The 12,248-nt window shown below is 44.7% G+C and overlaps 1 protein-coding gene across 2 annotated transcripts in view; it reads left to right on the top strand.

Moving 5' to 3' along the window:
- Nucleotides 1–12,248, top strand: part of USP34 (ubiquitin specific peptidase 34) — a 1,940,069-nt gene that overhangs the window by 733,306 nt on the left and 1,194,515 nt on the right. For both annotated transcript variants that reach the window (XM_069234398.1, XM_069234397.1), the window contains one exon: nt 6,031–6,155. In XM_069234398.1, coding sequence (XP_069090499.1) covers nt 6,031–6,155 — 125 coding nt within the window. The remainder of the gene's footprint in view (nt 1–6,030; nt 6,156–12,248) is intronic.

Raw genomic sequence — 12,248 nt, 5'->3', positions numbered from 1 at the left:
TGTGTAGGAAAATGGCTCCCTGTTGCAGTTACCCCCACTTTTTGTCTGATATTGATAATGACTTGACTGAGAAGTGTGCTGGGACCCTGCTAACCAGGCCCCAGCACCAGTGTTCTTTCACATAAAAATTTACCATTGTTCCACAATTGGCACATCCCTGGCACACAGATAAATCCCCTGTAAAAGGTACCAGTGGTACCAAGGGCCCTGTGACGAAGGAAGGTCCCTAAGGGCTGCAGCACATGTTGTGCCACCCTAAGGGATCCCTCACCTAACACATGCACTCTGCCATTGGAGATTGTGTGTGTTGGTGGGGAGAAAAAGGCAAAGTCGACATGGCATCCCAGGATGCCATGCACACGAAATGCTGACTGTGGCATAGGTAAGTCCCCTTACCCTAAGGCAGGGTGCACTATACCACAGGTGAGGGCATAGCTACATGAGCAATATGCCCCTACAGTGTCTAAGTCTATCCTTAGACATTGTAAGTACCGTGTGGCCATATTAAGTATATGGTCTGGGAGTTTGTCAAAAACGAACTCCACAGTTCCATATTGGCTACACTGAATACTGGGAAGTTTGGTATCAAAATTCTCAGAATAATAAACCCACACTGATGCCAGTGTTGGATTTATTAACAAAATGCACACAGAGGGCATTTTAGAGATGCCCCCTGTATTATACCCAATCCTTCAGTGCAGGACTGACTGGTCTGTGCCAGCCTGCTGCTGAGAGATGGGTTTCTGACCCCCTGGGGTGAGGGCCTTTGTGCCCTCTGAGGCCAGAAACAAAGCCTGCTCTGGGTGGACTGCTTCACACTTCCCCTCCTGCAGGAACTGTAACACCTAGCAGTGAGCCTCAAAGGCTCAGGCTTCCTGTTACAATGCCCCAGGGCACTCCAACTAGTAGAGATGCCCGCCCCCTGGACACAGGCCCACTTTTGGCGGCAAGTCCAGGGGAGATAATGAGAAAAACAAGGAGGAGTCACCCACCAGTCAGGACAGCCCTTAAGGTGTCCTGAGCTGAGGTGACCCTTGCCTTTAGAAATCCTGCCATCTTGATTTTGGAAGATTCCCACTATAGGAATAGGGATGTGCCACTCTCCCCTCAGTGAGGAGGCACTAAGAGGGTGTAGCCACCCTTCAGGAGAGTAGCCATTGGCTACTGCCCCGACCTAAACACACCCCTAAATTTACTATTTAGGGGCACCCCAGAAACCAGGAAATCAGATTCCTGCAACCTGAACTACAAAGAAGGACTGCTGACCTACAAGCCTGCGGAGATGACGGACGACGACAACTACTTTGGCCCCAACCCTACCGGCCTGTCTCCAGAGTCGAAAATCTGCAGCCAGTGACGCATCCAACAGGGACCAGCGACCTCTGAAGCCTCAGAGGATTGCCCTGACCCCCAAGACCAAGAAACTGCAGTGAGCAGCGGCTCTGCTGAACAACAGCTACGTCTTTGCAACAAAGAAGCAACTTCCAAAGAACTCACCCTTCCCGCCGGAAGCGTGAGACTTCACACTCTACACCCGACGCCCCCGGCTCAAAATCCAGAGAACAAACACCACAGGGAGGACTCCCCTGCGACCCCGTGAGTAGACCGAGACGACCCCACTGGACCCCCACACCAACGCCTGCAGAGAGAATCCAGAGGCTCCCACTGACCGTGACTGCCTGTAACAAGGGAACCGACGCCTGGGCCAAGCACTGCACCTGCAGCCCCCAGGACCTGAAGGAACCGAAACTCAGTGCAGGAGTGACCCCCAGGTGACCCTCTGCCTAGCCCAGGTGGTGACTGTCCCGAGAAGCCTCCCCTGTGCCTGCCTGCACCGCTAGAGTGAACCCTGGCTCCCTCCATTGAATCCTATCTAAAACCCGACGCCTGCTTTGCACACTGCACCCGGCTGCCTCCTCTGCCGCTGAGGGTGTGTTTTGTGTGCCTACTTGTGTCCCCCCCAGTGTTCTACAAAACCCCCCTGGTCTGCCCCCCGAGGAGGTGGGTTCTTACCTGCTGGCAGACTGGAACCGGAGCACCCCTGTTCTCCATAGGCACCTATTTGTTTTGGTCACCTCTTTGACCTCTGCACCTGACCGGCCCTGAGCTGCTGGTGTGGTAACTTTGGGGTTGCCTTGAACCCCCAACGGTGGGCTGCCTATGCCCAGGAACTGAGACTTGTAAGTGTTTTACTTACCTCACAAACTAACCTTTACTTACCCTCCCAGGAACTGTTGATTTTTGCAGTGTGTCCACTTTTAAAATAGCTTATTGCCATTTTAGCAAAGACTGTGTATGATATTGCGTTTATTCAAAGTTACTAACTTACCTGTGTGGAGTACCTTGCATTTTATGTATTTACTTCAAATCCTGAACGTGTGGTTCTTAAAATAAACTAAGAAAATATATTTTTTCTATATAAAAACTTATTGGCCTGGAGTAAGTCTTTGAGTGTGTGTTCCTCATTTATTGCCTGTGTGTGTACAACAAATGCTTAACACTACCCTCTGATAAGCCTACTGCTCGACCACACTACCACAAAATAGAGCATTAGAATTATCTAATTTTGCCCCTTTCTTACCGCTAAGGGGAACCCTTGGACTCTGTGCACACTATTTCTTACTTTGAAATGGTATATACAGAGCCAACTTCCTACATATTGCCAGTGCTTGTTGTTTCTATGCTACTTTGATTTATAATGTGTATATAATTAGTGTGTACTTACCTCCAGTCAGTGGTAACTGCCTTTAAGTATTGTAGTGTTGTGTTACCATAATAGAGCATCTTTATTTTTGTAACACTGTGTGGTTCTTTCATGTGCAATAAGTTGCTGTGTGACTATAGTGGTATTGCATAAGCTTTGCATGTCACATAGATAAGTCTTGGCTGCACATCCATAGACACCTCTAGAGAGCCCTGGCTCACTAGACACTGCCTACACTTCACTATTAGGGTAACTGGACCTTGTATAAGGTGATAACACCATAGGTGTCCACTACACACCAGGCCAGCTTCATACAAAGTTCACCTCATCCTATAAAACTGGAGTGTAGTCTTTTGAGGAGTAAGCAATTCTTTGATTTTGTTGTGGTTGGATTGCGTTCTTGCATGGTTTGGTGTTGAGAGAGAGCTAGTTTCAACTAAAGATCTGCTTATAGGTGATCTTGTAGATGTTCCTGATGGTTGCTGTGTAATGTCTTTTGCTGAGGAAAGGCAGATGTGTCCTATTTAATGAGTGTGAAGAAATGTGGTACATTTTATGGTGTGGTTCTGCAACCGCTTCATGTAATGTACTTACCAACCCCTTTAGGACCCTTCAGTTCACCTGTCAAACCCTCAGCTCAATCACGGGTAGCAGTGGCACTGAGCAGCAAGGCTTATACAGAGAAACAAGGGTAAAGCATTTAAACAGCACCCAAACAATTGAAGAAGAAAACGACACAACAGTCAAGAAATCCAGCACTAGTTTATAAAAATAGACTGTTCTATACGAATTTAGACACTAGACTGAAAATGATCCACCGGTGGGTTCCGGAGAAATACATTTTACAAGCAATAATAAATCAAAACAATTCACTCAACCGCTAAACATCCTTGGCAAAGTCAATAAATTAGACACTTCAAAAATTTTCAAAGTAAACTTGGGTAAGTGTCTATGCGGTCAGTTACAAGTACTTGGGGTGACCAACTCCAGCAGGGAGCTAGTCAAGGGGACTAGCAAGGTCCTCCAGAATAGCTTCATTCACTTAAGAAGTACTCCTTCTGCAGTTCCAGGCACTTGATCTGCATTGCAATAGAGTTCTTTAGAGTGGTGCTGATGTAAGGGATGAATGATGCTGAAGATGCGTTAAGGATGCTGAGGATGCAAAAGTCGCTAGGGGTCTTCAGAGTCGACGAAGATGGAGAGGATGTCCTTGTTGCAAGGTCGACAACCTCCAAAGTCATTTCCGGTCTGGCCGAAGTCCAGTCACCACTGAACTACCTGTTGCTACAGTCACAGGCCAGTAATTCCTGGGTCCTTAACTTGCCTTCTGAGGTTCCCAGCCACTTTCCAACAGCCGTCCCAGGCTAGGAGAACTCGGGTGCAATTCTGTGCATTGGGTCTTCATCCTTGGTGCTGCAAAGTGGTGGTTATAGTGGGTGGAAGACTTTGGACTACAGACTTGCAGACTTCTTGAGCTTGTGTGCCCCTGTGCAGTGACAGGCCAGTCAGCTGGCCCTTGGAGTTTATTTCATGGCTTGACTGGGCTCTGGAGATAGATTTTTCTTGAGCAGGACATGACAGGCACAGTCCCTCTCTTGGCTAGCCATCAGGTGCAGAACCTGGTTGGTGCAGCATCTCTTTGCTGGTCCCTCGGTGCAGCAGAGCAGCCGTTCTTCACTCCTCCTTTCAAGTTGGGTGAGATCGGAGTTCTGGATGCCCCCTTTATGCTCAGATAGTGCCTTTAGGGCATGATGAAGATGGTAGCCCATGGGCTATAAGCTTCTGTCCTACCTGATGACCGTTTTCTCTGAAGTGTGGCATTTGACTACCCTAGGATGCATCATTCCTGCCCACTCCCAAGATAGTGAGACCCCTCTCTCGGTGTGGCTGCCTCAGGGCTACATACCCCTGTGGAAACCGGTTTGGCAACTGGTTTCCTCTCTCTGCTTCCCATACCGACCTATCCTCAGCAGTGGGGCAACCTTCCCCCTGTTGTTACACATCTGCCCTTTAAAGGCTGCTTTATCTTTGTTGCCTGCTTTTTGGGGCTAACACCCTAATGGCTTCCTTACTGAGAGAAGTGCCACCTCCCTAGCCTGCTATCCCTCGTTGTTCTCCTTCTTGAGAGTCATTAGCATGTCTCTCCAGGAGGACTGAAATTTCTCTTGTGGAACGGGTTTCATGTGTGCCCGGAAAGGCACAGGAGTTTTAAAGGCAGCAAAGTGGCAGCTTTGCTAAAACTGAACACTCCAACAAGTTACATTAATTGTGACTTGAAATACAAGTCAGGCTTAATGTAATGAGTTGTTTGATACCTTGGAGTGTCAGCTTTGCTCGCACCTGTCAGTACTTGGCACGGCTGAGGGGGCCAGCGTGTATTCCTGTACTCACCATTTGGGCAACCAAGCCTTCCCATAGTAAAAACGTTTGTTTTGCTTGCTTTACTCTCATGACATGTAAAGTACATGTCCTGCATTGTTCATTTGTTGAACCCTCCCTTTGGGGCTTGGCAGGCCTGCCAAAGGGGTGACTCATACACATGTCCAAGGGAAGTGGTGGCTTTGCCAAAAGCAGTGCTGCAAGCCCTGGGTTACCTTCCTAACTTACTTGACCTCGGTCCCAGGGTACTATTTATTAGGGACTTACAGGTAAGTTAGCAATTTCTATTTGGGTACAGCCAATTCGACATGTGCCTTGAGGTCAGGGCACTGAGGTCTGGTTAGCAGGCCTCAGTGCACTCTCAAAGTCAAAAAACCAGCAGCATCAGTCGAAAAACTTTGGGGTGACCATACAAAAAGAGGTATGTCCTTACAGTGAGGTAAGTTTTTCTTTAGTTTGTTTTGTTGAAAAAATTGAATGGAATTTTGGTGGAGTTTTGTGAGTCTAGTACCCTCCTGTGGCAGTTGGATAGATTCTGCATTTTAACAGGCTCCATAATACCTTATGTTCATACAAAGGAGAGGTAAAAGCACACTGGCTCACCTCCAGCACCCAGTTCACCCCAATACATTATTATAAATACCTTGAGTCCATAGTCAAGATTGTAACATGAACCCTAGCGTTCATCAGACCTTTAACTGAAACTATATTAATGACACATTCTTTGATTGCACCTGTGTGTGTGAGCCTTCTTGTATACAGTAACACATATCCGAACTAATTCCAGATATGTTTTATTCAGTGGTTTAATGTTTCATAGTTGTGGACTATAAAACTAGTTTAGTGCAGCTTCCCTTACTTATGTCATATTATTGTGTTTTCACACCAGAAGAGTATTTAGCAAACTGGGTGTGCTGCTTAATTCTGTTGTTCACGTTCTTTCACAGTTACCCATTATTCAATGTGGCTACTGGTGAGTTGGGCTCACTGCTGCTCTTTGGTAAAATCCAGTCTTGCGGACAGTGATTATTTCCAAGATTGGTTGAAAAAACTTACACTTCTTATTCCAGAGGTAAGTACGTTGACTTTCCTGTTGGTTTTTTGTTTAAAAAAAAATTCATAAATGTAAGTACTGTACATTCGATTGAAAAAATTATCTCTATGAAATAATACTGCTTTCCAAATTGTTACATTAGGGCCTTTTATAAGTAAATGCATATATTTGTGATATCTTTCAGGAACACAATCCTTTCCCATTTACAATATCGTTTATGATCATTCTTGCCTAATAAACCACAAAAAAGTACTAATTTGGTAATAAAAATAACTGTCACTTATCTTCTGTTTTTAAACTGGCATTCTGACCGTAGAGCCTCATATGAGGGGAAATAGAATTAACATTGTTCCCAGTGTTAACCTTCTCCTATCATTTGTTTTTTATAACAAATTTTATTGCAATTTTGCCAGCGAAAAGCACCATAAGGACCATATACATAGAGAAGATTCTGCAGGATAAGACACCAATAAAAGCATGTGAACACAAACAAATGCACTAAATACTTCAGTCCACCCCGTCACCTCAAGCAATATGTATAAACTTATCCAAATGCAGTGTACAGTTATAACTCATGTCCCTGCACATCGTTTGCCATAAACTACAATTTTGGCCTCCAATTGTGACTCTCCCTCCCCTATCGGTTTTTGGGGAGTGGGTTAAATAGGTCTTGCAGGTTTACACTTCTTAGACTCTATCATTTGGCTTGTGCCTTTTCCAGTACAAATTGATGGTTTTCTAAAAAGTTCTCCCTTTACCTAGTTTGAAATTTATAGTAGGCTTTTGAGTCAAGGCATCTTGTTTTCTCGCATACATTCCCAGTGACTTGTAGCTCTCCAGATCGTAATATTGTTCTTTAGATGGCAGCGATTGTTTCTCTCTCATTGGAGCTTAATGCCTGTTTCTAAATAGATACTTCTTCATACATATTTCCTCTTTTTTGTAATATAGTCAAAGTGCAGAGTTCTCTCAGCAGTAGGGGCACCGGAGCAACTCACTGGATCAGAAATTCTTTAATAACCTTAGTAATGTCCCAGTCTTTAAATAACATCATCCTCAAACCTGATACTGTCACGACCTACTCGTAATCTGTGTCTGTGACCCACAGGAAGTGTGGCAGGCTTCTTGTTCTTGTAAGTTCTGCCTTGACCCAAATAGGGGTGACCCTTTCTGATAGCCACGGTGCTGCTGACGGAGGGAACGCCAAAGGCAGTCTGTGCCCTCCAGAAGGAGTCCCCGAGGGAAAAAAAAACCAAAAGGGGAAAAAAACCTCAACAAGAGGGAACTCCTGAAACAAACAAGAGTAAAAGAAAATCAAAACAAAAGGAAAAGAAAATCAAAACAAAAGGAAAAAATGACCAGGAAAAAAGCTGGAACAAAATCAGAGTTTCAATAGCAGATGCAGAGAAACCGGAGCGAAGATCACCTCCAAACAGGAAGTGTTGCAGCGCAAAGAGAACAAGAATCAAACACCTTATATACCCCAGGAACAGGAAGTAACTGATAGGAAGTAAAAAGGTGCCATCTTGAATTGGGATCCAGTGTTAAAATGCTATAGAAAAAATACCATAGTGAATAGGGAACCAGTGCATGCTGGGAAAAAAGGAAGCATGCTGGGAAAAGAGAAAGAAACATGGGAAAGACAGTAAGTATATAAGGAGCTTTAAACAAGGGCAACAGGAAAGAAAAGAAGAAAGAAAAGAGGTGAGTGGGGGGAGCAGGATCTACTGGGTAAGCGGCGCACTGAAGAGAAAACGAAGCCCCATGCCCAATTTGGGGCCTCGACAACCATATGCAAGGCTCGGGGCGCGGCGTGTCCTGCTGCCGTGCGCCGCGTCCCGCGCCAAATCTTCAACTTGCGGAGCGGCCGGCGGCACAACAGTAGGTCTCTGGCAATTCCCCACCCCCCATATATATTTTAGTGCCTAATAAATTAGCTCGAATCAGACTTTGAATCCCTTGTAGTCGTTTGGAAGGAGAGGTGATAGTGGGAAGAGTAGATGACGTCTTAGGAGTAGTAGGAAAAGAGGTTGGATGGAATCCATATGAACAGAAAAAAGGAGTGACCTTGGAGGAACTATGGACGGTATAATTGTATGAAAACTCTGCAAGTGGAAGATAAATGCTCCAGCTACATTGAGTAGAGTTACAGAAAGAACACAGATATTGCTCAAGTCCCTGGTGGAGACGTTCGGTTTGCCCATTGGTTTGAGGATGAAATCCCAATGATAATGCCACATTGATATTTAGGATCTTACAGAAGTGTCTTCAGAACTGTGAATTGTACTGAGGTCCCCTGTCAGGCACAATACTTTGGGGAAGACCATGGAGGCGAAAAATATGTTGAATGAATATCTGACTTAATTCTACTGAGGTGGGTAATTTCTTTAAGGCGGTAAAATGGGCCATCTTAGTAAAGGAATCCACTGTTACCATTTTAACCCGGTTTCCAGCTGATGAAGGTAATGAACACATAAAGTCAGTTGATATTGTGTGCCAAGGAGTTGGTGGAACTGGTAACGGTTGAAGTAGTCCTGCCGGCCTTCTACAGGGTACCTTACTTTGAGCACAAATAGGGCAAGATTTCACATATCGTTCAGAGTCTTGTTTTAACGTAGGCCACCAAAAGGAACAAAGAAGTAATTCTTGTGTGGCTTTAATACCTCGATGGCCTGTTACTGGGGAATCATGACACATCTGAAGTGCCTTTTCCTGCACTTTCTTAGAAGGGAGAAATAAGGTGTCATTGTGATAGTAGTATCCTCTATGTTTACGTATCTTACAACGCAGATCCTTTAGCTCTTGTTCTGGAAGGGTGGAATATTCAGATTGTACTTCCTCTAGGAATGACTGAACTACACCTATGATCTTGTCAGGTTCAAGTAGATATGGTGACTGGGTATGAACACTTTCGGGATAACGGCGAGATAGGGCATCGGCCAGAATGTTTTGCGATCCTGGGATATAGGTAACATAAAAATAATACTGACTGAAGAAAAAGACCCAACGAGCCTGACGACTGTTTCGGCACTGAAAATTACATAGGCACTGCAGATTTCGATGGTCTGTTCTTACTTCAAAAGGTTACTTAAAACCCATGAGAAATTGTCTCCACTCTTGGCATGCAGTTTTTAGAGCCAATAGTTCCCTTTCCAGTACTGAATAATGCTGTTTGGAATCAGAGAGTACATGGGATAGGTAAAAGATGGGATGTTCTAAACCATCATCGTCTTGTTGTTGTAATAACACTGCCCCAATAGCTCTTTCTGAACTGTCTGTTACAACAATAAATTGTTTACTAGTGTCTGGATGTCTCCATATGGGTGCTTGGGTGAAAGCCAGTTTTAAGTTTTGAAAGGCCGCCTCCGCCGTGTCTGTCCAGATGAATCCATTTAGCAGATTCTCTTTTTTAAGAGTTTGTGAAATTTGACTGGTTTGTTTCGCAAAGTTCAGAATAAACTGATGGAGAAATTGGCCAGTCCTAAGAAACATTGGGTTCCCTTGATTGATTGATGAAGGGGATGGCCAATCTAGAATGGCTTGCACTTTTTCTGGATCCATAGAGATACCTTTAGGGCTGATATGGTAACCCAAATACTTTACTTCGGTTTTATCAAATTCACACTTCTCCAGTTTACAAGAAAGTTGATGCTGCCGGAGTCTCTTTACGACTTATTTGACGTGTGCAGAATGTAGTTCAGTGCGTCTGGAATATATAAGAATATCATCCAGATAGATCACTACCATGTGGTTCAACAAATCGGACAAGATGGAATCCATGAATCTTTGAAACACTGAGGGGGCGTTTGTTAAGCCGAATGGCATGACCTTATATTCATAATGTCCAAAAGGAGTCCGAAAGGCAATCTTCCACTCATCACCGTCCTTAATACGCAAGACATGATACGCTCTGCGAAGATCTAACTTTGTGAACTTTTGTGCCCCTCTGACAGTCTCCAGGATGTCTTTGATTAGAGGTAGGGGATAACGATCCTTTATGGTGATTTTATTCAATCCGCGGAAGTCTATGCAGGGGCGAAGATCTTTAGTCTTTTTAGGTACGAAGAAAAGGGGAGCTCCTGCAGGAGAAGAAAATGGAGTGAAAAGACCACTGTGAAGATTTTCCTGTAAATAATCCTTGAGAACCTTTTTTCTGGTTCAGTGAGGGAATACATTCTCCCAAAAGGAACAGTTGCTCCGGGTTCCAGAGGGATGGCACAATCATAGTCTCTGTCTGGAGGTAATATAGGTAGCGATGGTTTTTAAAATACATCTTGGAATTCCAAATATTGGCTTGGTATCTCTTGGACTGTTTTTATGGAGAGCCCTAAACTAGAGTCTGAGGTTACGATCTTTTTGGGAGACCAATACGTATCTGAAGCATAACAATGATCGTGACAGAACTGAGAAGACAAAGAGATGGTTCTGGTTTCCCAGTTAACCTACGGATTGTGTCTTATGAACCATGGAATTCCTAAGATTATGGAATGATTGGGAGAGGAGATTAAATCAAAGGAGATACATTCTTGATGTTTCCCAAACTTTAAAACTAAACTCGTGGTGGTTGATGTTACAGGGCCGGAGGACAGTAAAGAGCCATCAACGGTATGCACTTGTTCAGGAACTTCTTTAGGCAGCGTTGGAATGTGTAGTGTTTTAGTCCGTCATGTCCATATATATGCCATTTGCTCCACAATCTAGTAATGCCAGGGTTCTTTCTTCTCGTCCATCAGATAACTGCAGGATAACTGGTAACATAAATAAGATTGTGGCATTTTCTTTGGAAGAACTGATGGAAAGTATAGCAGATGATCCTGTCCCCTCCCTTCTCACAGAGGACGGGAATCCGCGTTTCCCGAAGATTTCATAGGACGAATTGGACAGATACGAAGTAAATAACCAGCAGCTCCACAATAAAGACACAATCCTCTTCGTCGTCTTTCTTCCCGTTCACTGTTAGAAAGTGGGCCTCGAGCAGAGTCTACCTGCATAGGTTCTGCTTCAGGCTTTCTGGATATGGGTCGAGGTTCTCAGGACGATGTACAAAAACTTGTAAGGTACTTGACTGGGAAGGTCCTCAACTCTTTCTTTTCTCCAAACGACGTTCTTGGAGACAATATTCAATAGAAAGGGCTAAATCCATCAGGCTTTGATCTTCTACTCTGGAAGAGTGTACTAATTCGTCCTTGATTTCTTCTTGCAACCCTCTACGAAACAGAGTTACCAGAGCACGCTCGACCCAAGTTGTCTCAGCCGCTAATTGTCTGAAGCGTGTGATGTATTGTAGAACATCCCGAGTGCCTTGTTGAATATCGCAGAGTGCTTCCTCAGCTGATGCTTCTAATCCCGGGCGTTCAAACATTTGCTTGAATCTGTTAACAAAGGCGGAATAGTCAGACAATACTGGGTCGTTGGAGGGTACTATCTGGGTCGCCCAGGCCAAGGCAGGGCCTGATAATGCACTGATGAGATAACCCACCTTCGTCTTATCTTGTGAAAATTGTGTGGGTCTGAAAGCAAAGTAGACTGTCAGAGCATCCAGAAATTCCTGCAGCTTATGGGGCTCTCCTGAAAACTGAGGAGTAGTGGTAGAGACAGTAGGAACATCAGTACTTAGGGAGGCCAAGGCTTGTCGTAAGACCACATTTTCATTTCTCAATTGTTGCAGTTCTTGGGCTTGTTGCTGAATAGTTATGAGTAGGGACTGGTCAGGATCTGCAGCCGCAGTTGCTGTATCTTCCATTCTGCTTGGCTAGGTTTGGTTTGTTGAGGGCTGCAATCTGTCACAAACTACTCGTAATCTGTGTTTGTGACCCGCAGGAAGTGTGGCAGGCTTCTTGTTCTTGTAAGTTCTGCCTTAGCCCAAATAGGGGAGATCCTTTCTGGTAGCCACGGTGCTGCTGACAGAGGGAACTCCAAAGGCAGTCCGTGCCCTCTAGAAGGAGTCCCCGAGGGCAAAAAACCCCAAAAGGGGAAACAACCTCAAAAAGAGGGAACTCCTGAAACAAACAAGAGTAAAAGAAAATCAAAACAAAAGTAAAAAATTACCAGGAAAAAAGCTGGAACAAAATCAGAGTTGCAATAGCAGATGCAGAGAAACAGGAGCGAAGA

Source organism: Pleurodeles waltl, chromosome 5 (assembly GCF_031143425.1).
Source record: "Pleurodeles waltl isolate 20211129_DDA chromosome 5, aPleWal1.hap1.20221129, whole genome shotgun sequence".
Lineage (NCBI taxonomy): Eukaryota > Metazoa > Chordata > Amphibia > Caudata > Salamandridae > Pleurodeles > Pleurodeles waltl.
The sequence above is the reverse complement of the archived record's forward strand: the minus strand, read 5'-3'. Positions and strand labels throughout refer to the sequence as shown.